At 36.4% G+C, this 21901-nt stretch overlaps 2 protein-coding genes across 15 annotated transcripts in view; one reads left to right on the top strand and one right to left on the bottom strand.

The window, feature by feature from the left end:
• The window catches only part of OTUD4 (OTU deubiquitinase 4), a 46325-nt gene extending 40741 nt beyond the window's left edge, over positions 1-5584 (top strand). For all 11 annotated transcript variants that reach the window (XM_054683407.2, XM_016952293.4, XM_016952292.4 and 8 more), the window contains one exon: positions 586-5584. In XM_054683407.2, coding sequence (XP_054539382.1) covers positions 586-1806 — 1221 coding nt within the window. In that variant the 3' untranslated portion in view covers positions 1807-5584. The remainder of the gene's footprint in view (positions 1-585) is intronic.
• Positions 5585-10092: 4508 nt separating this feature from the next.
• Positions 10093-21901, bottom strand: part of ABCE1 (ATP binding cassette subfamily E member 1) — a 31157-nt gene continuing 19348 nt past the window's right edge. For 2 of the 4 annotated variants that reach the window (XM_054682667.2, XM_063808323.1), the window contains exons 11-17: positions 19070-19291; positions 17837-17895; positions 16106-16216; positions 15881-16023; positions 15638-15760; positions 14156-14267; positions 10093-11731 (exon numbers count right to left, since the gene is read on the bottom strand). In XM_054682667.2, the coding sequence (XP_054538642.1) occupies positions 11684-11731; positions 14156-14267; positions 15638-15760; positions 15881-16023; positions 16106-16216; positions 17837-17895; positions 19070-19291 (818 nt within the window). In that variant the 3' untranslated portion in view covers positions 10093-11683. 4 annotated transcript variants of the gene reach the window in all.

Raw genomic sequence — 21901 nt, 5'->3', positions numbered from 1 at the left:
TAATGTTGATTTTAATTGGTTAGCCAATTAGCTGGTTATACTTTCTTCATATTTTGGTTTTTAGCTGAACTCTTGCAGAGGAAGGATTTGGAATATTTCATTTTCAACATTATCCCTCCCTGATGAGAGGTCTAACTTAATCCTTACATTCGGAGTACTCTTGGGGGCTCCTAGAATTGCAGAGTCCTGACATTGGAGATCATCTACTCTTATACTGGCATTCCCAGTAAAACAAATTCAGATGTTAACTGGCCTGCATGGGGTCACACAGTGAGTTAGTGGTAGAGCCCGAATGTGAATGCAGGTCTGGCTAAACAGTCAGTGATGGAGATACTATCTCCTATCAACCTATGAGGACTTCAGATTGGTTTTAGGACAGGAGCAAGCAATGGAGTCTTAAAGCAGTGAATTTTGTAATTCATTTTCACGTTGGTTATCACAGTGATTTAGTATTTGGACTATAGATTATATGGTCTTTGTAGGCATGAGAAACTTATTTTGACCCTAGTACTTGTAGATTGATATCCACCCAAACCTCTCTTTTTTCTCCTCTTTTGTTTATTTAACTGTTTTTTGTCTCTTCAGGCATACAGTTGTCCTATGTGGGCCCCACATTCTTACCTGTACCCTCTGCACCAGGCCTACCTGGCAGCCTGCAGGATGTACCCAAAGGTCCCTGTCCCTGTTTATCCTCATAATCCCTGGTTCCAAGAGGCTCCTGCTGCTCAGAATGAAAGTGATTGTACCTGTACCGATGCCCACTTTCCTATGCAGACTGAGGCCAGTGTTAATGGTCAAATGCCACAGCCAGAGATTGGACCGCCGACATTTTCTTCACCTCTGGTTATCCCTCCATCTCAGGTGTCTGAAAATCATGGACAATTGTCTTACCAGGCTGATCTTGAATCTGAGACCCCTGGGCAGCTTCTGCATGCTGATTATGAAGAGTCACTAAGTGGCAAGAATATGTTCCCCCAGCCATCTTTTGGACCCAATCCATTCTTAGGCCCAGTTCCTATTGCACCTCCTTTCTTTCCTCATGTTTGGTATGGGTACCCTTTTCAGGGATTCATAGAAAATCCAGTAATGAGGCAGAATATTGTCCTGCCCTCTGATGAAAAAGGAGAATTGGATCTGTCTCTGGAAAATCTGGATCTGTCTAAAGATTGTGGTTCAGTTTCAACAGTAGATGAGTTTCCAGAAGCCAGGGGTGAACATGTACATTCTCTCCCTGAAGCAAGTGTGAGCAGTAAGCTGGACGAAGGCCGGACAGAGCAATCTTTCCAGACACGAAAGGCAGATACGGCATTGGCTTCCATCCCTCCTGTAGCAGAGGGAAAGGCTCATCCTCCCACTCAGATTCTAAACAGAGAGAGAGAAACTGTGCCTGTTGAACTTGAACCTAAAAGGACCATTCAAAGCCTGAAAGAAAAAACAGAAAAAGTAAAAGATCCTAAGAGTGCTGCTGATGTGGTCAGCCCTGGGGCCAACTCTGTTGATAGCAGAGTGCAAAGACCAAAAGAAGAGAGTTCAGAAGATGAAAATGAAGTGTCTAATATTTTGAGAAGTGGTAGATCCAAGCAGTTCTATAATCAAACTTATGGAAGCAGGAAGTACAAAAGTGATTGGGGCTATTCTGGTAGGGGTGGATATCAACATGTGAGAAGTGAGGAGTCCTGGAAAGGACAGCCAAGCAGAAGTCGGGATGAAGGTTATCAGTACCATCGAAATGTCAGAGGGCGACCATTTAGGGGAGATAGGAGGAGATCAGGGATGGGAGATGGCCATAGGGGACAGCACACTTGATGGTTGTTGCCGAAGTATTTTCTAACAGAAACTCTTAGGTGGAATGTTTCTGAAGGCTTTAAAAAAATACAATAAAGTAAAAACCCCAGTTGGAACTCTTTCCTCTCCCCAGCCCCCCTTACCTTCACTCCCATACTGGACAAGACATTTTGGACATGAGTTCAAGGGGGCAGGTTAATTCCTGGCATTGCCAGTTTTCTTCATTCAGAATCTGTTTATCAAGTGACTGTCCCCGTAAAAAGTAGAAGATAAGTTTGTTAAAGTATTTTTTATAAACAGCTTAATATAAAACATTATAGATTTAGTGTTTGGCTTTTTTCCTTATAAGTTTATAAGTTTGATTTCAAATGTTGGAAATGTGTGCTTTATAGTGTTTACTAAAGTGACAAGAAAATATACCATTTGACACACTATAGATTCCAAACATAACGTTGCACCAAATAGAAATGTATATTTTATTATGCAATGCCTTAGTCATAAACTGGGCTCAAACAATTCTCAGCCTAAAACACTGTTGTCTTTTAAAATGCTTCCAACCCAAAGGCCTTTCATCTCAATATCTGTCAAACTTGAATAATGTCTTCTCTTTAATATTCACATAAGGCAGCCTATTAACTGTGTCTTAGCAATGTTGTATATAGTTCTTTTAATATTCATAAGGTATATTTTTGAATTTTGGTATTTGTTGAGATTGCATAGAAGAATAGTAGGAAATCCAATGAAATGGCTGTTTCCACCAAGAATTCTTAGCACTGGTGTAAATATCATGGTGCCTACTCGAAAGAAATGTAGATGCTATGCATTTTGAAAATAATCTGCATCAGTTAGAACTGCAGAAGTTTTTTTAATGCCACTTTAACACTAATGCACTGACAGATTCTAAATATTTTGTGAGAAGAAATGTTAAAAATTTTTAGCTTGACAGGTTTCTAGAGTTGTGTGTGTTTTCTCCCCCCCCCCCCCCACCATTGGTTGTGTATCACTTTCACTTTACACTTGCATGTTCTACTTGTCAGGGCTGGAACTATTGTATAGAAGATAATATGATTGTGACTTCTAGTTCTTTTCTAGAGGATGCTGCTAGAAAATGGTTTTGCTTTGTATTTTATAGCTTGTTACCCTTAGGTAGGTAACATCTTACATTCTGCTTTCTTCCAGTCTTTGCAGTATTCACTAGAGGTTCCCTTTGCATGTTGCACTCTGTTCTCATTTGGAGATTGAACTCTGAATTAACACAGTATTCATTCATCTGTGTTATTTTGTAAAAATAACTGTAGCTTATATTCTTTATTTGTGCATACCAATGTGAAAATCCACTCTTTTATTATGTTGAGATTATCTTCTGATCAGGAAGTTTGAGTGCTATGCAAATAACATAGTAGTAATTTCTGTTTGCATGCCATGTGTAATATACCTAGCCAAAACCAGATGCGGTGACTTTCTTTTTTTGTAAAGCAAATTACTTAAGAAAATACAATTCACTTGAATTTGACAAACTGAAACAGATGGGTTTTCTGGGTTCTCTGATAACCTATGGGAATGTTTGGATGCCAGCTGGGCTCAGTGAATCGCCACTGTACTGTAATAATGGTTATTTACCTCTGTGCTGTTTTAATTACCTAACGTCTGTGTAACTGCTGATTTGAGTAGTGATTAGCATTTAGATAATGTAACAGGATTTTAGAGAGCACTTTGAAAGATAACATTTTATTATGATGGTGCTAGGTAAAAAATTGTAAAGACTGGGATGGTTATGTGGAAAACTTTTCTTGAGAGAACCTATTGAAAGGAATTTGCTGTCACCTTCTTAACTAGAATAGTTGTTGAAGGTACCGCTTAAGCCATTTTTTTCTTAACATCGGTGGCTCAGTTAAGGAATGAGAAGATAGAGGGTCCTCCACTTTCAGCTCATGCTTTTTTATGTAGGACTAGCTTACCTGATTTTAATGAAAATCACATTTTGATACAAACACCAGATTTGAAAGTTCAATGTGTTTGATCTCAGGAGTCCAAAATAAGTTGTTGCTTCTAGTGTCCTGCATTTTATTGACTGGGGTTTGATCTCAGCTTCTGAAAATGTTTAAAAATTGGAAGGAAATACTACTCATATCTTCATTGTCACTTTGTCTTACCTCAATTGAGTAACAGAATATAGCTCCTGAAGGAAACACTGATTTGCTTTCTGTTTCCCATATCTCACCTCTAGGATATGATGGAAGAGGTGCTTGAAAGAGAATTTTAGCAGATGGTACTTTTCTCAGTGACCTCTGGAATAAAAGAACTGACTTTTGATAGTTTTAAAATTAGTCTTTGCATGAAGGTTGGTTTCGCTTTTTTTCCTTTAAGTTTGTTTTTAAATGTATTAGTCCAGGGGATTTTGCCTTATGCTGAGGTCAAACTAAGGCTAAGCAAGCTTTTGTCCTTCATTTTAACTGTTTATGTCATACTGTTATGTTGGCATATTTCTTTATAAGAGAATAGAGGCAAAAGTATAGAACTGAGGATCATTTGTATTTTTGAGTTGGAAATTACGAAACTTCACCATATTATGATCATACATATTTTGAAGAACAGACTGACCAAAGCTCACCTGTTTTTTGTGTTAGGTGCTTTGGCTGAACTTGATTCCAGCCCCCTTTTCCCTTTGGTGTTGTGTATGTCTCTTCATTTCCTCTCAAATCTTCAACTCTTGCCCCATGTCTCCTTGGCAGCAGGATGCTGGCATCTGTGTAGTCCTCATACTGTTTACTGATAACCCACAAATTCATTTTCATGGCAGACCTAAGCTCAGACCCTGCCTTGTCCTGGCAAGCATAGGTTTTCCCAGACCACAATGCCGATATATCTTATTTAATGCAGACTGTATTCTTGCAGCGTGTTGTTTCCTTTGTGACTCAAGGTTGAATTAAAATGCCTGTGAACTGCAAACTTGCTTATGATTGACTTGGTGCAATAAAGTTCCTTTCTAACCATTTCTGGTTTAGAAAACATTCAGCCATCCTAGAAACTAGCAATATTTATTTTTGCCTCTTTCGTTTTACCTTCATTTTTAGATGAGGTAAATGTTTTGTCTTTTACTTAAGGGTACTAAGCAAGGTCCACTCTAGTGTAGCTGAAGAGAATGCATATTTGGCTACACTATTTCTGTTTACTGTATTTTGCTTCCTACTTTATGTCTAAATGCTATTGTTTGTTTAAAATCCTAATAATGTCTCATTTCCAATATGTTATTTTCACATAACTAAGGTTTTGCTACTAATGTCAGCCATTTACTCTCCCACTAATTGGGATTATTTTTTAAAAGAGGTCTTTCTCCCCCAAATACAAGTTTTAGAAAATCTTAGAAGAGGGGTGGGTGCATGTCTTAATGCTGGGAAGCAGCAACTTTGGGGTTGAACTTACTTGAATGGATTAAAAATTGCATTGTGTTACAGAGCTAGAAAATTTTATGTATGAAAAACGATAATAGCCTTACACTGAGTACAAATAATACTTTAAGAGCATGTGAAGATGTGATCATTTGTGATGTTACTTGTAAAAAAAAGTATATATACATATCTTTTGAAGTGTTAAAAGGAAACTAGTACTTTATATTCTTTATCATATCACTTTTTGTAAGTGTTGAATATATTCCTGTTTATTTTTCTATGTTCTGTTTTGTAGCCTTAAGAAGTGTTTCAAACATATCTGAATGTATAAAATAAGAGTAAATGCCCTACATGGTGTGATGCTGCATTATATATAAAACTGTGTGCATATATTAAATTTTGTCTCTTGATTCTGCTTGTGATTCTTTGGTTCCAGGGTTAACCAGGTAATATAGCATGTAGATCTTGAGAATTTTTGTAAACTCCTTAAAATAAATGATTTCCATGACATGTTTCCAGCTAGAAGACAATTCTCGTACATGCAACTAAAAGCCATGTAGAATTTATAATCTATGGGTACTGTGTAATTTTCCCTAGTTTATATAACGAAATTGAGGCCAAGTTACTTGCTTAGGGTTATGCAACTAGTAAGTGGTAGGACTTGTATTTGAGTCTAGTTTTAAGTGATTTTATAGCTAGTGCTACCATTTTTTTTCTGCAATGACTAAATGGGAATGTGCAGAATATCTAAGAATATGGATTAAATTGTTTTTTAATGGTTTTTACATTTAGCATTCAGTGATATTTATGTTGGCTAAAGGTGAAGCAAATTGAGTGTTTTGAAAACAAAGTATACTTACTTTATACTCTGAAAACTCAATTTCTTAAAGCCTGTTTTTCTTTATAAAAGTTACCAAAGAATATTATCAAGTCAATACTTGTACATACAATATGAACTTTCTGTTAGTCTGGCTTCCTCAGGAGGCCGAACCTGAAACAAGAGCCTCTTTCAGTTCAAGTATTTGACAGAAAAGTGAGTGATCTAGGAACAGGGTCAGCAAGCTGGGAAGGAGGATGAGCTGTTATAAAGGTAACGAGAGTTGGCATGTGGAACTTTTGAGACTGCTTTAGGAGCTGAGTAAAATACAGAACCTTGTGGGAAAGGGAGAAAGGAAGGAGAAAGGAAACATTAGGTTCTTGGCAGTATGCCCGTGGGTTTATCCAAGGAGTCAATAAGAGAAGCCAGTGTTGGGGCTGGTTAGTAAGAGGTGTGTTTGTGGCTGGATGGGGGGCTCTTGCAGAATTGGTCACTCCAGAAGTGCATGGCAGTGACCCAAATTAAGTCAGCGGTTTCCAAAAAGTGTCTGATACAAAGGGCCTGCTTTTCACTTTGAATAAACTTTCCCTTTTCATTCAAAGACTTAGGTCTGGGTCTAGGGCATAGTATGAGAATGTAAGTAACTATGAAAGAGGAAGTTAAACACAGCTTCCCTTCATAAACTTTTGCACCCTAACTTAATCTGTGAGTTCTTCATGAAACGTGGACCCCTCAGAATAGTTTAATAGGGTTTTCTAAGAAAAGCTACAGACAGACATAGGTATAAACATTAGTTTTTGAAACTGGTTTTTCTATAATGAATTCATTAGAGAAACTGGGGCTTTAGAGGCAATCCTTTAAAAATACATAACATTCCTGTAATTATATTTTATTTTTCACATTTAGCAAAAAACATTACAAAGATTAAAGATGTTAATGGTAGGCCAGGCGTGGTGGCTCACACCTGTAATCCCAGCACTTACGGAGGCTGAGGCGGGTGGATCATGAGGTCAGGAGCTCGAGACCAGCCTAACCAACATGGTGAAACTGTCTCTACCAAAAATATGAAAATTAGCCGGGCATGGTGGCACGCACCTGTAATCCCAGCTGAGGCAGGAGAGGCTGAGGCAGGAGAATCACTTGGACCTGGGAGGCGGGGGTTGCAGTGAGCCAAAATCGTGCCGCTGCACTCCAGCCTAGGCAACAGGCTCCGTCTCAAAAAAAAAAAAAGATGTAAATGTAGATGAGTGTGGTTCTTAAGGCCTCCTATCCCTATGAATATTCTTAACTGAACTGGCAGGTTAACCGATTGATAACAAAATTCTGTGTAGTAAGCCAATTTCTTTTTTAAAAAAATAACCTTGACTTTGGACTAACGACCTCCAGATCAAATAGAAAACAAACTACTGCAATTTACCTATCTAGGGATATATTTGTTACTTGTTGCATCCTTCCAAACTAGTAGTAAAAGCATTTAAGTCCTGTATAGTTTTATAAGATACTTTTATAAATGGAGACAAGAAACCAGAAGCACAGATATAAAGTGACCATTGACATGGGAGACCTATACTTAGGCACGTGCAAGGTTGGGAGCTGGAACTAACATTTTCAACTAACATTTTCATTAAAGCCAGAGTCACCCCAGCGAAAAGGAGTGAAATTAAAAATTCCCAGACAAAACTGTCTTGGGCTGGGATCCAGTTTCTTAAAGGCAAAAAACAAAACAACCACTGAAAATGTTACCACATTCATTTAGGTTTGAGGTACAGAAACTCACAAACTAGGAAAACTGAAAAGTGGTTCCAGGGTGGTAACACACTTGGCTCCCCTGGCAGAAGGCAAATGGAGAGCCTCTCAAGGAAAAGACCTTTCTTGATGGCAAACAGGAAACCAGTTTGACTTAACCAGGTTTAAACAAATAGGGATTTATTTCTCAAGAAATGTGGAGAGAAGTGGCTGCTGGCAGTTGTGCAGCGTTTTAATGTCAGGAGTAACATTCTTGTAGCTTGTTCTGCATTTCCCTTATATGTGTCACCTTATGGGCATGAAATGCTTGCTCCATATATTACACCCTCAAGAAGCAGTACCAGATGATAATCTCCCTTTATTAGGAAAACGAGGTTTTCTTGAGGTATTTTCTAGAAAAACCTCAAGAGGTTTCAATTTACTGGCTAGAACTCTCTTGCAGTTAGGTCATATGGCTTAACTGCAAGAGACTAGGAAAGTATGGAAGAGGATTTTCTATGTCTTAGACCAATTATGACCAACCACGTGGGACTGGGCATACTGTCTACCCTAACAAATTGGCAGAGGAGGTGGTAGTGGTGGTGAGTACAGGGCTGAGGATAAATGGTATCTGCCACACAAAATCTCAGAATTTTCAGATACAGCCTCACTGAACATCTGCTCACAAACTGAAACACTACAAAGGAAACAATCTTCCAAGAGCAACAGTCAGCACAGTATACAGCCAAGTTTAGACCTGCATGTATTAAGTGGACAGAGTAGAAATGCTTAAAAAAATTAAGACAAAGGGGTGAAAAATTAAAGTAGAAGCTCCAGAACAACTACTGTCTGGATATTTCCGCTTCTCTAACTGGCCTTGCTTTGTCTCTTCAAGTCCTACTTTCAGCATGTAAAAAACTAACTTCAATCTGGAAGGCACAGAAAGCTCATCACAATCTGCCCATATCCATCATTTCCTTCCATTAATCTCTTAAATGCCCATGTTCCTTTCTGCCTCTCACCAGACATGTATTTTGCTTTAGGTAGATTATCTCACTTATCCTTTTAACAACTCAGTAAGATGGGTGCTGTTACTCTTTCCTGGGACCTAATTCCTTTATGTAGTCCTTTCTGACATTCCAACTCAGAAAGATTACTTTGTCTTCTGAACCACTCACTGAGTGCTCACAGCAGACTAGGCACTGGGGTTAAGGACTTGACATACCTGTATCCAAGTACATTGATGAACATGAAGGAAATTATACAACACAGCAGTTTTGTAGTCTTCCTACTTTCTCTGTGGCATGCAGGTTCATTCCTTCAATACAGTAGGCCACTACATGCCAGACACCATGCTATATATACTGAGTGTTAAGACAGATACAAGACTGGACTTCAAAATGCTTGTAGTCTAAAATTAGGTTAACCTAAATTGCAAAAAACAGTTGTAGCATCAATACACTGCCTTTAAGACTACACTAAGTGAACACAGAAAATATGGATTATCCAGTATTATCTCAAATGTGGAGAGAAGTGGCTGCAGATGCCACTATTATTATCCAATGACGATTTAAAAACTTCAATGGCTGGGCGCGGTGGCTCATGCCTGTAATCCCAGCACTCTTGGAGGCCAAGGCGGGTGGATTACCTGAGGTCCAGTTGAGACCAGCCTGGCCTACATGGTGAAACTCCGTCTCTACTAAAAATACAAAAATAGCTGGGTGTGGTGGTGGGTGCCTGTAATCCCAGCTACTCAGGAGGCTGAGGCAGGAGAATTGCTTGAACCCAGGAGGCGGGTTGCAGTGAGTGAATATCGCATCATTGCACTCCAGCCTGGGTGACAGAGCGAGACTCCATCTCAAAACAAACAAACAAACAAAACCCCCAAAATTTCAATGATTTATAATCACATGCAAAGTGTAAAATTCAAAGGGTATTATATATGTGTATATATAAATGTCTCCTTTTCCCGTCTATTCTTTGATCAAATTGTCCTTGTCAAAAGCAATCTGTTTCTTGAGTATTCCTTTATTTCAATATTTTTTTTGTATATTTTCACAAAAATGGTAGTATATAAACTGTTCCAGTTTTTTGTTTTTTTAAGTATTTGAGACTTTTTCCAATTAGGACATATGAAGTAGTCTCATTCTTTTGCTAACATCTGCATTGATGCTCTATGTAATACTGATTTTATAAGTATTTTTCTTGTGTTAGCAATTGTAGGCCTTTCTGTTGCTATGTAAAATTTTAAGATCCATATTTTAAAGATTTCATTTACATGAAAATACGTTTAATACATATTCTGTCATTAGCAGTAAGTAGAACTGTGCTCTTATATCACAAGTACTTTCTTTAAGACAATCCAGGATCAGTAAATAACAATAGCTTTTGCTTATTTTATTCAATATATTTGAAATGATCATTCACAAATTTAACCTATCCTTAAAAATAGGCATTACTTATTTTAGTATAATCCCATTTGTATACAAAACAAACCCTTTACATATTCACACTTAGGTAAGTGCACAGAAAAAAGCATGAAAGAATATACATTATTAAATTCAAACGCTGGTAACCTTTGGGAGGGTAATAAAGGGAGATCATTTTTTTATTCCATTCTGTATATTTGAATTTTTTACAACATGTATTTATGGGTTACTGAAATTATTTTTTAAAAGGCATAATGGGGTCCAGTTAAACCATACTTTCTAGCCATTATTTGCATATTAATCAAGACTTCTATTATTTCAAGTAGCTCTTAAAGTTTGTCAAATAGTTTCTAATTTCCTCCTCAGTTTTGCTTGCCCCAGTCATTTAGTAAACACTCTTCCTCACTCATAATTCCAGTTTAGTCAGAAGTACAACTTAAAGTGGCTCCAGGCTCCAGGTAATCCTGTTCAAAATTCAGGAACTCAAGAAATTTAGATGGGTTTTTGGAACTAAAAAATGGTTTAGATAATGTGCTCTATATCCAAACTCACAAATGAATATATGTGGTACCAGGGGATACTTTGTATTGCCATCTGGGGACTTTTGCATTAATGTTGCCTTTAGGGAAGTGGTTTATAATCCTTGGCTGCCCAACAGAAAAATCTGTGGAACTTAAAAAAAATACATAGATGCTTAGGCACCATCTTTAAAGATTTCGAGTCTGTAGTTCTAAGGGAAGCAAATATTCTTTAGAAATGCTTTTTCCTAAATCTCAATCAGTGATTATATAAATATATGTGTACAAAAATGACATTACCTAGAGAATGACTGAATACAGAACCTCATGGAATGCAAAAACAAAAAAAGTTCAGAGTAAAGTTAGGGGTTTTTTGCGGGGAATGGAACTGAATTGGTTTTTGCTAAACATGTTTAAAAGCACCAAAAAAGATTAAAAACAATTTAAAAATACCTATTTTTTCCAACAGTGGTGTTTTGTAGTAGATAATCTTTCTCGGAAACCATATACTGGTAATATAGTGCAAAGACTGAAAACAAATAATAAACATAATCCTGATGTTTATTTATCAAATGTCAATCAGTGGAATCTTTGACTGGCTTTTAAAATAAGGGCAGTTTCATTACACTGGCATACTTGGCAAACCAGGTAAGTACAGAAACCCTTTTCAAGATTTAAAAAATGGAGCAACACTGGTCAGCATTTGGTACCGTGAATATAATACACCTACTGAAAATCTTCCCATACATCATGAAAACTTGGAGGTAATTTGTATAGCTTGAAATGTCTTCATTTTAGAATATTATGCACAAAAGGGCCTCTTCAGGAACAGAAAAGTGGCATTTTCTGTGTTTCAACTACAATTTAGAACCCAACTGGCTTTTTATGTTATATTAAGTAAATTATACTTCAAGTTCCAGAGTATGTGGGGCATAAAATCCTGATTCAAGTTTTATATGACAAAAAATTCTAGTAAATACTCCTTTTAATAAATGGCTTATCGATATTCTCAGAGTCAGTCTAATCATCCAAGAAAAAGTAGTTTCCACTCTTCTTTTGTTCTACATCCTAAAAAAGAAAACAGAAGCCACAAAAATCAGCAACACGATTCTACTATAGGTAAAAGTAGACTTTCACTCATGGTATTACTTAGCTGTGCTTACAACAGTGCCTGTACAACCTGTTCTGCACATACCATCTGTTTCTGGATATTCCTGGGTCCACTGCTCAAAGGAAAGATAACTACCTCTGCCCCATCCCTAATGCTAGAATGACTCACTTGCACCAACTCAAGTAAAGTCCCTTTATATAAGATGCCTCACATATATAAAATTTTGCTATGTGTTATTATTTCTAGGAAAACTATTAAATTCCATTTTCATCAATGCAACTTTTATCTCCAGATTCAAAATGCAGCATACTGTCAGTTTGAGATCTGCCTATTACACAAAATATATATATATAAAGTTTTTTCCAATACTGGCCAGTAACAATCTCACCTACCTACTTGTTGAGTTGTTCTCTTATTAGGATTAAGGTATGACAATCTTAAGATGAGTAGGCATACAGAAATGATAACTCATGGTGACTGAACCATAAGTCTGTCTAAGAAAATGACAATACAAAGTGTCCTTAATGCTTCCAAAGAAATTCTTCTTTTCTACCCAATATGCTTTTCAAAACGGAGAAAACTCTTCAATTTTATGTGAGAACTTAACCATTTCTCTATCCTGGCCAAGAAGTAATATCAATCAGAAAAAAGGCATCCAGACATACTGTTAGGTGCTTAAGAATACAATGACGTGCAAGATAACTTTGCCTCTGGCATTCCAAGAGCTCATGGTTTAGTAGCAAAGCTAGGACTACAAATATGAAAATAAATGCTACAGCAGAAGTATGTATAACATACTTCTAAAGCTTTTAAGCATTAAGGATGATGGATACAGAGTGATAAAATGTAAACACTTTGAGGCACTGCAGATATTAAAAACAGAAATGATGGCCAGCATGGTGGCTCACGCCTGTAATCCCAGCACTTTGGGAGGCCAAGGCAGGTGGAACACTAGGTCAGGAGTTCAAGACTAGCACGGGCAAGATGGTGAAACCCCATCTCTATCAAAAAAATACAGAAAATTAGTCGGGTGTGGTGGTGGGCACCTGTAATCCCAGCTACTCGGGAGGCTGAGGCAGAGAATTGCTTGAACTCGGGAGGCAGAGGTTGTAGTGAGCTGAGATCACGCCACTGCACTCCAGCCTAGGTGACAGAGTGAGACTCTGCCTCAAAAAAACAAACAACTAAAACCAAAACCAAAAAAACAACCCAGAAATGCTTTTAGAGTTCATTTACTTTCTGTTTCTGAGTGACTAAGATTTTTGCCTTTTAAGAAACAAATACTGTATTTCACAGAGGAAATCAACTGTAGGGTGCACAACTGTGTACTACAAAGACAAAAAACATGGTCAATTAAGTAGACACAATGTTTTCCTCGTCACAGGAGCTTGTTTAGACTTTCAAAATATACTTTTTCTGGGGGGGTTGGGGGGGCGGGGGCAGGGACAGAGACTCGCTCTGTTGCCCAGGCTGGAGTACAGTGGAACGATCTCAGCTCACTGCAACCTCCACCTCCTGGGTTGAAGTGATTCTCCTGCCTCAGCCTCCCGAGTAGCTGGGATTACAGGCGCATGCCACCACGCCTGGCTAATTTTTTGTATTTTTAGTAGAGATGGGTTTTCACCGTTAGACAGGATGGTCTCGATCTCCTTGGCTTCCCAAAGTTCTGGGATTACAGGCATAAACCACTGCGCTTGGCCTAAAATACACCTTTTAATCATGTATTGAAAAATATAACAGAAATTGGTTAAGGTATTCTTAAAAAATTCTTTGTTACAATGGTGAATTAGTGTAATCTTTCCCCAGACATTTTAAGTGGTCATCAATATAGGTAGTACAACTGTGATACAACTTAAAGAGAAAACAGGAAGAGCTCTTGAGTTCACACAGCAAAGACAGCTACATTACAATTGCTGCCTACTGCACACTAAAGTATGCCATCAGGTCTTAAAATGTAAAAAACATAGGAATTTTAAAATAAAATATGGTTGTTTTTTAATTTATTTTTATTTTTTTAGACAGAGTCTCACTCTTTTGCCCAGGCTGGAGTACAGTGGGATGATCTCAGCTCACTACAACCTCCACCTTCCAGGTTCAAGCGATTCTCCTGCCTCAGACTCCTGAGTAGCTGGGATTACAGATACCTGCCACCAGACTCGGCTAATTTTTGCATTTTTAGTAGAGATGGGGTTGCACCATGTTGGCCAGGCTGGTCTCAAACTCCTGACCTCAAGTGATCTGCCTGCCTTGGCCTCCCAAAAGTGCTTGAATCACAGGCATGAGCCACTGTGCCCAGCCATATGTTATTGATTTTTAAATAGCCTTTCAATTGTTTATACCGAGATCAGTAATCCATGATTTAAGACAACTTTTCTACATACCTTAATTGAATTAAGTTTGTTTATTCGTGGCCTATAGTTGTTTGGATCTCTTCTGAATGTAATTTCAAGCTGAGACAAAAATTTATTCATGCCAGCCAAAAGGGTTTGAGGACTTGGAGAAAAAAAAAAAAATCAATTTTGATTAAATTTTACTTCAGAAATGTAACTACCTTTTGAGAGGAAGGGTATTAAGAATTACTATTACCTCAAATTCCCCAATCATAAATCATCTGGATAACAGTATAATAACAGCATATTACAAATCCTGTGTTCAGAAATAGCTTTGCTTGGACTATATAGTTTTCTTGGCTGTAATATTTTTGTGCAAAACAAAAAAGAAATTTAACCTGGATTTCTAATCTGGTGAAAGAAACATTTAAGATAGAAGTACTACTTTAGAAAAACAGAAGATAATTAATAAGTAGATTACAGAATCTCAAATTGCACATTTTTAGGGGGGATGAGAACCTTAAAAAGTTATATTTATATGAAAAATTTGTTACTGGAGGGAATATGTCCTCCTAATAGTGGTTTTCAGTCACAATTCCTTTCTAAATTTCTATGCTTCATCGTTTTTACCCAAGCGAGTTCTTAAATCATGCCAAATCACAACATACATGTGAAACATTTTAAAATTTTGTAAATAGAAAGGTGGGATATCACTAGATGAACAAATAAACATCACATATGCTAAGAAATTTCCCTAGCTCTTCAAGAAATATGTAATTCTCAATTTATTAAAAAAAAAAAAGGAATTCAGGGAAGAAGCCCAGCAAAATACTTTTATTTCTTAGATGAATTATTAAAATGGCAACTCCATTCCTTGCTCTCCAATACCAGAAAACATGCTGAAACCACATGAAACTGCTGGTTTTATAGGTGAAAACTGAACACCAGTAATTTCATTTAGTTCAATCTAATAATATAGGCTTTAGCACTAAAGGTAAAATGAATTTCTCATAACTTGATCTGAATGTTAGGCTTCTCTATATTGCAAGTGCTCTTAATCAGGCTAACAAGGAAAAATGAGAAGAAAAAATGAAAAAAGTAAAACCATTTATGTTAACTCTGCTATAGATTAATACCAGATATTTGGGATCCACTGTGAGCTCAATCACTGTCAGCATAAGTTGGACAAATCATGTAACCTCTTTAATCTTGTTTTCTTTTTCTATCATGTATGAAAGCAATAGTTTTCAATCTTTTTTGGGAAATTCAAATAATAAAGCAAACAAAAGTTAAGCTGAGAAAAGGTGAGGGGCCCACAGCTTTTTATCTTCCTGGTGAGGGATTCCACACTGAAGCCTAAACACTACTCTTCCACATGGTCCCATCCAGTCCCCAATACCAATGATCTCAGGAGTCACAGAATCAAGTCTAGAATTTCTAGCTTTCATTTTTTAAAAATTAAAGTGAGTGACTTTACTATTTACTGGAAAATTTAAAATGAATTACTTTGAACATATTAAAAAGTAATTTTACCTGTTTGCAACTGTGTTCTTAGATGGAACACCATCAAAAACGATGACGCGATCCGCTAGATAGGTGGCCATGATGAAGTCATGTTCCACAACAAAGGCTGTCTTTTTTGCATGGAGTATGAAACTAAAACACAATGATTTTGAAATCTTATAGCTTTCTATCATAAAACATTTGACTGTTATATTAAGCACACTTGTAGGACAGTATACATAATCAAAATATGGCTATGAGCAAGATATTTACCGTTTGACAACTCGAGCTGCCATCAGTCTTTGCTCAGAATCCAAATATGCAGATGGTTCATCAATTAAATAGACATCAGCAGGTTTGCCCAAACAAAGGGCTAAAGCTACTCGCTGTAGTTCACCACCAGATAATGTCTGCACCTAATTGGAGGAGTTTAGCAAACCATGTAAAGGCATCCAAAATTCAAAATAATAAAAAAATAAAAAAATTATGTTAAAGTACCTCTTGATCAATGATGTTTTCAATTTGCAGAGGCTTCATTACATCGGTCACAAATTGTGGGTGAGTATAAGCATCTCTTATCTTTTCATGTAGTAACTGGCGAACACTTCCCTGTTTTTAATATAAAAAAGTATTTAAATGATAAACTTTCACTACAGAACTCTTCTATTTATGAATCTTGACAAAGTTAAGCTTCAGAATAAAAGTATATCAATTTGCCACCAACAGATATCAATGTGTATCCACCATCTATGACATGTTTTGAGATTTTCTATTCAAAACCCATCATGTCCAACAAGTAAAAAGGAATTTTTTTTTCTTTTGAGACAGGGTCTTGCTCCATTGCCCAGGTGTGCAATGGCATGATCAGGGCTCACTGCAGCATCAACCTCCCAAGCTCAAGCGATCCTCCCACTTCAGCCTCTAGAGGAGCTGGAACTACAGGCATGCACCACCATGCTGAACCAATTTTTAAGTTTTTGTGGAGGCGGGATCTGTTGGTCAGGCTGGTCTTAAACTCTTGGGTTCAAGTGACCCTCCTGCCTCAGCCTCCCAAAGTGCTGGGATTACATGCGTGAGCTACCATGCCCAGCCTGCAACAATCTTTTTTTTTCCACTCCACAGCCCCTGCAATAATTTTAAAATTAGAAAGTAATAAGCAAATAATGAATGTTTCAGAGGAAAAATCATTTAAGAGTAGAAATTCCAAAGGTCAAAGTGGGTATCAAGCAACCTTAGGCAATCAGTAAGAGAACACAAAATGCATGATAATGTGCTAGGGATGAATCCTAAGATGGCTTTTCCTTGCTGTTTCAGGATAAGGCTGAATTTTAGAATTTAAAGCTAAGCTTACAGAGAGCATCAATGACAAAACTTTTATGGTAAGCTAAGCCAAGTAGACAAAACATAAATTGAATGTTGAGGTACTGAGGAGTTCATTACAACACCCGCAGAAATCAAAGGAGGTTAACTTTAACATAATGGTTTCAAGGACTGTGGCATTTGTTAATATTTCATTTCTTTTTATGGCTGAATAACTAAAAGACATTTGCTCATTTTTAATTATAAGAGTTCTTTATATATGCTGGATACAAGTCCTTTATTGGATATATGATGTGCAAATGTTTCTCCCATCTTGTGGGTAAAGCCTTTTCACCTTCTTGCTGTTGTCAATTTGCAGCACAAAATACATTAGGTTTTTAATTATTTATTTAGCAAAAAGATGACAAACATCTTTATTTTTTTATTTTTTTTTTGAGACAGACTCTCGCTTTGTCGCCCAGGCTAGAGTGTAGTGGTGCAATCTCCACTCACTGCAAGCTCTGCCTCCCAGGTTCACGCCATTCTCCTGCCTCAGCCTCCTGAGTAGCTGGGACTACAGGCGCTGCCACCACGCTCGGCTAGTTTTTTTTGTAGTTTTAGTAGAGACGGGGTTTCACCATGTTAGCCAGGATGGTCTCGATCTCCTGACCTCGTGATCTGCTGGCCTAGGCCTCCCGAAGTGTTGGCATTACAGGCGTGAGCTACTGCACCCGGCCAAAGATGACAAATATCTTTAAAGCACTTTCTTAGCAGTGGATATGAATCAAGGATTGGACTCTTAATACATTTGTTTGCAACTATCAATAAAAGAATCTAATTTGGAGAAAAATTTTAATATAGTAAAAGATGAAAGCTATAGGCATATATACAAAATTTTCTTTAGTAACCATATAAAAAATAATAACTCACAGTTGATTTGGGACTAATTTTCTGTGGCTTATAACTGACATTTAGAACTGGTACTTCTCCTGCAAAATAATGAAATACATAAGACACTAAAAACTGCCCAGATCTTTAGTTTACTGTGTAAAACAGAGTAAAAAGACTCAACAGTTACAAATGTACCTCCTTCATCAGGTTTAAGTCTTCCAGCAAGCATTCTGATAAATGTCGTTTTACCCGTTCCTGGCAACACAACATATGACAGTTTGATCTGAAAGATGCTTGACGTTTAAAGTAAATCACTATGTCCTATTTGGTTTTAACTGAGAAATTTGTTTTAAAGATATACACTGACATTATTGAATTCTGAAGTTTATATAGAAAAATACTTAAGTCTTTCATGGCTCACCTCTGAAGTGTCATTCTAAGGTAATTAAGAGGAATAAAGACTAGTCAAAGCTTATGACAATTTTAATAAATGGTATGTCTATAAAGTTTAAATCCTGCAATAGTTTGAAAAGATCTACTTAGCTAAATTATCAGGGCACACAATTTATTAAGACAGTATAGACTGTTTTATGAAAGATAACTGTAATTTTAAAGTTTACTTATATAAAATATTTAAATTAATTGCAACCCAATTCAAAATTCCCATTATCTAAAGACTGATACATTGTAACAATCTTTATATAAAATTTATCTTCTATAGTTTTGTAAGCTGTAAGATTACAATTCAAATAGTTCTTAAATCATGAAGGCAATATCACATATTTAGTAGTCAAATTCATCTTATATCTACACTTATGACAATTTATTATGAAATATATGCTGGTAATACAATTATTTACAAAGTTAGATTGCTCTGAATTTAAAATAAGAAAAGTTCCACATTGAAGTGTATGAGGAAAAAAATTTTTAAAGCTGGATTATTTCTGAATCACCATTTATCCTTTCCATCTTAGTCAATTTATAAGATTAATAACTGCCTTATCAATTTACATGTAAAAAACCAGCTGACAATACCTTATTTTCAGTAGAGGTTATAAAACAAAATAAGAACTATTAACCTGATTGAATTACAGTGAAATTGAATTACCCAATGCCAAAAAAATGTGAAAGTACACTAAGAAACTTGTGGGTTTAAATAAAACTCTGCTTCTAGCCCTATAACATATGACTCAAATTTTTCCACAAAACAGTTAAAACTAATTTACTAGATAAACAGGAAGATTTTTACTTATCACAAAACAGAAAACTTACCATTTTCCCCCAGCATCACCATAATTTCAGAATCTGTAAACTCTCCAGCTACAATTGCTAGCTCAAACTCTCCCATTTTTTTCTTCATTCCTGGATATTTATACATACACATCTTTTTAACTTCTTCTTCATTTGCTGTCTCAGCCACTTTAAAAACAAGTGATGCATCTCTGAATCTCAAGTTTTCTGTTGGAACATAGCCATCCAAAAAAATGTTTATGCCTGTTGGGAAGAAAATTGTCAACCGGGAGAAATCATTAGAGCCAAAATACTAAGCTCTCTTGGGAGCAATCTATAGACTATATACTTTAAATTTCTGTGGATTTTTGCTAACATGTTGGTCTGCATATAAAGAAGTAACTTAAAAAACTATATATATTTAATGTAAGTTTAAATAATTCATGAATATATATGCATGTCCCCCCCAACCACATGAAGTACATCTTCTCATTATCCTGTAATTACTTTTTCCACCAGGTTTTATGCAAAAGAGAGCACATGATGTACTTTTTGCTTTATCTTTAAAGCGAAAATGACAAATATGTAAGAGTATTTTCAGATTGATGTAATATTGATATAAAAGTTTGGGGGATAAATTTTTTCATATACAATGTTATCAATATTTAATTTCATATGAGACATAAGCACATATTTTGAGGTTATAATTTATTGCTTTAAAAAAATTAATCCTGCAGGTTCATATGAAATTGAATATGAGCTAATTCCAGTTAACATTTTTTTAATGGCTTCACGGTACAAAGATAACCACCATTATCTAAACAGATTTTAATAACTTAAATCCACATTGTATACAAGAACCCTCTGTAATAAAATTTTAAGATCTACAATGGCAGACACACTGACATGAAATGCGTATTTGAGAAACAATGAATAATCCATATTTCAGTGTTTCCTATATTTAAGTGAAGAGAAAGCTGAAGTTTCTTGGAAGGTCTTGACGTTATTCATTTTATTTGGAACTGAGAGACACATCATGCAGCCTGTATCCTCATCCTAGAACATAGGTGTTCAATACATCTTTGCTGACAGAACAAATGAACAGATTACATTTATTTTGCCAAAATCAGCATGTTTTTTGATCTTAAACTATCTAAAACCTATAAATGTGAAGTTAAAAAATTAAATAAAAACAATTACATAAAAACATAAACTCAAAGGAACCTTAGCAGCCACTTGGTTCAAATACCTAACTTATTTTGGAAAATAAAGGCTCAAAGAACTAAGTGACTTCGTTTAAAAAAAACACAGCAAGTCAGTCTTTACAGTCCTACTTCAATGTTTGTCTTGTCAATTTAAAAATGAGTTCAAACTATAATCACCTTTACAGTTTATAGAAAGCTTTTAAGTATGCTGCACTGATTTCAATATATTAAAGGAACAGAGAAAAACTAAAGTTTCTTAAGTTGTTTTAATAGATCGAGCACATTAAAATCCTTACTGGGGGCCGGGCGCGGTGGCTCACGCCTGTAATCCCAGCACTTTGGGAGGCCGAGGCGGGCGGATCACGAGGTCAGGAGATCGAGACCATCCTGGCTAACACGGTGAAACCCCGTCTCTACTAAAAATACAAAAATTTAGCCGGGCGTGGTAGCGGGCGCCTGTAGTCCCAGCTACTCGGGAGGCTGAGGCAGGAGAATGGCGTGAACCCGGGAGGCGGAGCTTGCAGTGAGCCGAGATCGCGCCACTGCACTCCAGCCTGGGCGACAGAGCGAGACTCCGTCTCAAAAAAAAAAAAAAAAAAAAAAAAAAACCTTACTGGGTACCATTTACTGAATGGCACAGCCTTTAGACATGACATTTATAACTGGAGTTGTGAAGAATGACTGCCAAGTACCCATATTATTATCAACTTGATTCAAAGACTACCATATGGTATAGAGTAAGGTACTCAATACATATTTGTTAATTGACAAGAATAAAACATTAACAAATTTGTTCTGATGTCATCCCTTAAGACTACTGGCAAGAAAACTAGGTAACTGCAAATTTTTCTTTAAAGTATGCATCTATCTCAAATGTATAAGTAGGTAAGTTACAACCATTTCTTTCCCACATCTTATTATTTATGTACTTTTTATAAATTATAAAAACTCCCAATATCTTTTTATGAAAAGGATTATAATGCAATATAAATTTATTTTTCCAAAAGAGCTTTTAGGTATAAAAAAGATTCCTCCAAGATTAAAAAAAGAAAAAAAAAAAGAAAGAAACCAAAAAACCTGTCACCTCTTAGGGAACTACAGGCTACATGAATTTTTCTACTTCTAGGAGATGGTATTTTTTTCCTGAGTAAACAGCCCTTTTAGTGTTCTGAATTGTCAGTTTAAGACAGGTGGAGAGAAAAATAAAAATAAGACACAAGTAAGGAAGCAGTGAAAGGAAAATGGGAAGAAAAAAAGGAAAAAGGTATTGAAGGCAGAGAGTACATTGGTACTTGTTTCAGGAGCCACTTAGTGGTACGCTAGTTTCTATTTTTGCTTAAATTACACAGGTAAGGAGGAGACATGGAAGGGAGAGGCCAGGGAATCTCATTTTCTTGGAAGTACAAAGACTAAATGAAAATTTTAATACACTTACTAAACTATCTTATTAGGTTTTTAGATAGCCCTAGTTCCAAAAACATAGTATACATATTACAGATAAATTTAAAACATGAAAACAAGATGAACACTGAAAGCATTTTAAGAGTTTCATTACTGGTATTGGCCTGTCAAAGTTAATTTGAAAATGACAAATACTACAGTAATACTGCAGAAGCCAAAATGCAGAGGACTTTTACTGTAGCCTCCCAACCCCCAACAAAAGTAACAT

This window comes from Pan troglodytes, chromosome 3, assembly GCF_028858775.2.
Source record: "Pan troglodytes isolate AG18354 chromosome 3, NHGRI_mPanTro3-v2.0_pri, whole genome shotgun sequence".
NCBI lineage: Eukaryota > Metazoa > Chordata > Mammalia > Primates > Hominidae > Pan > Pan troglodytes.
This window is presented reverse-complemented; position numbering and strand designations above follow the sequence as displayed.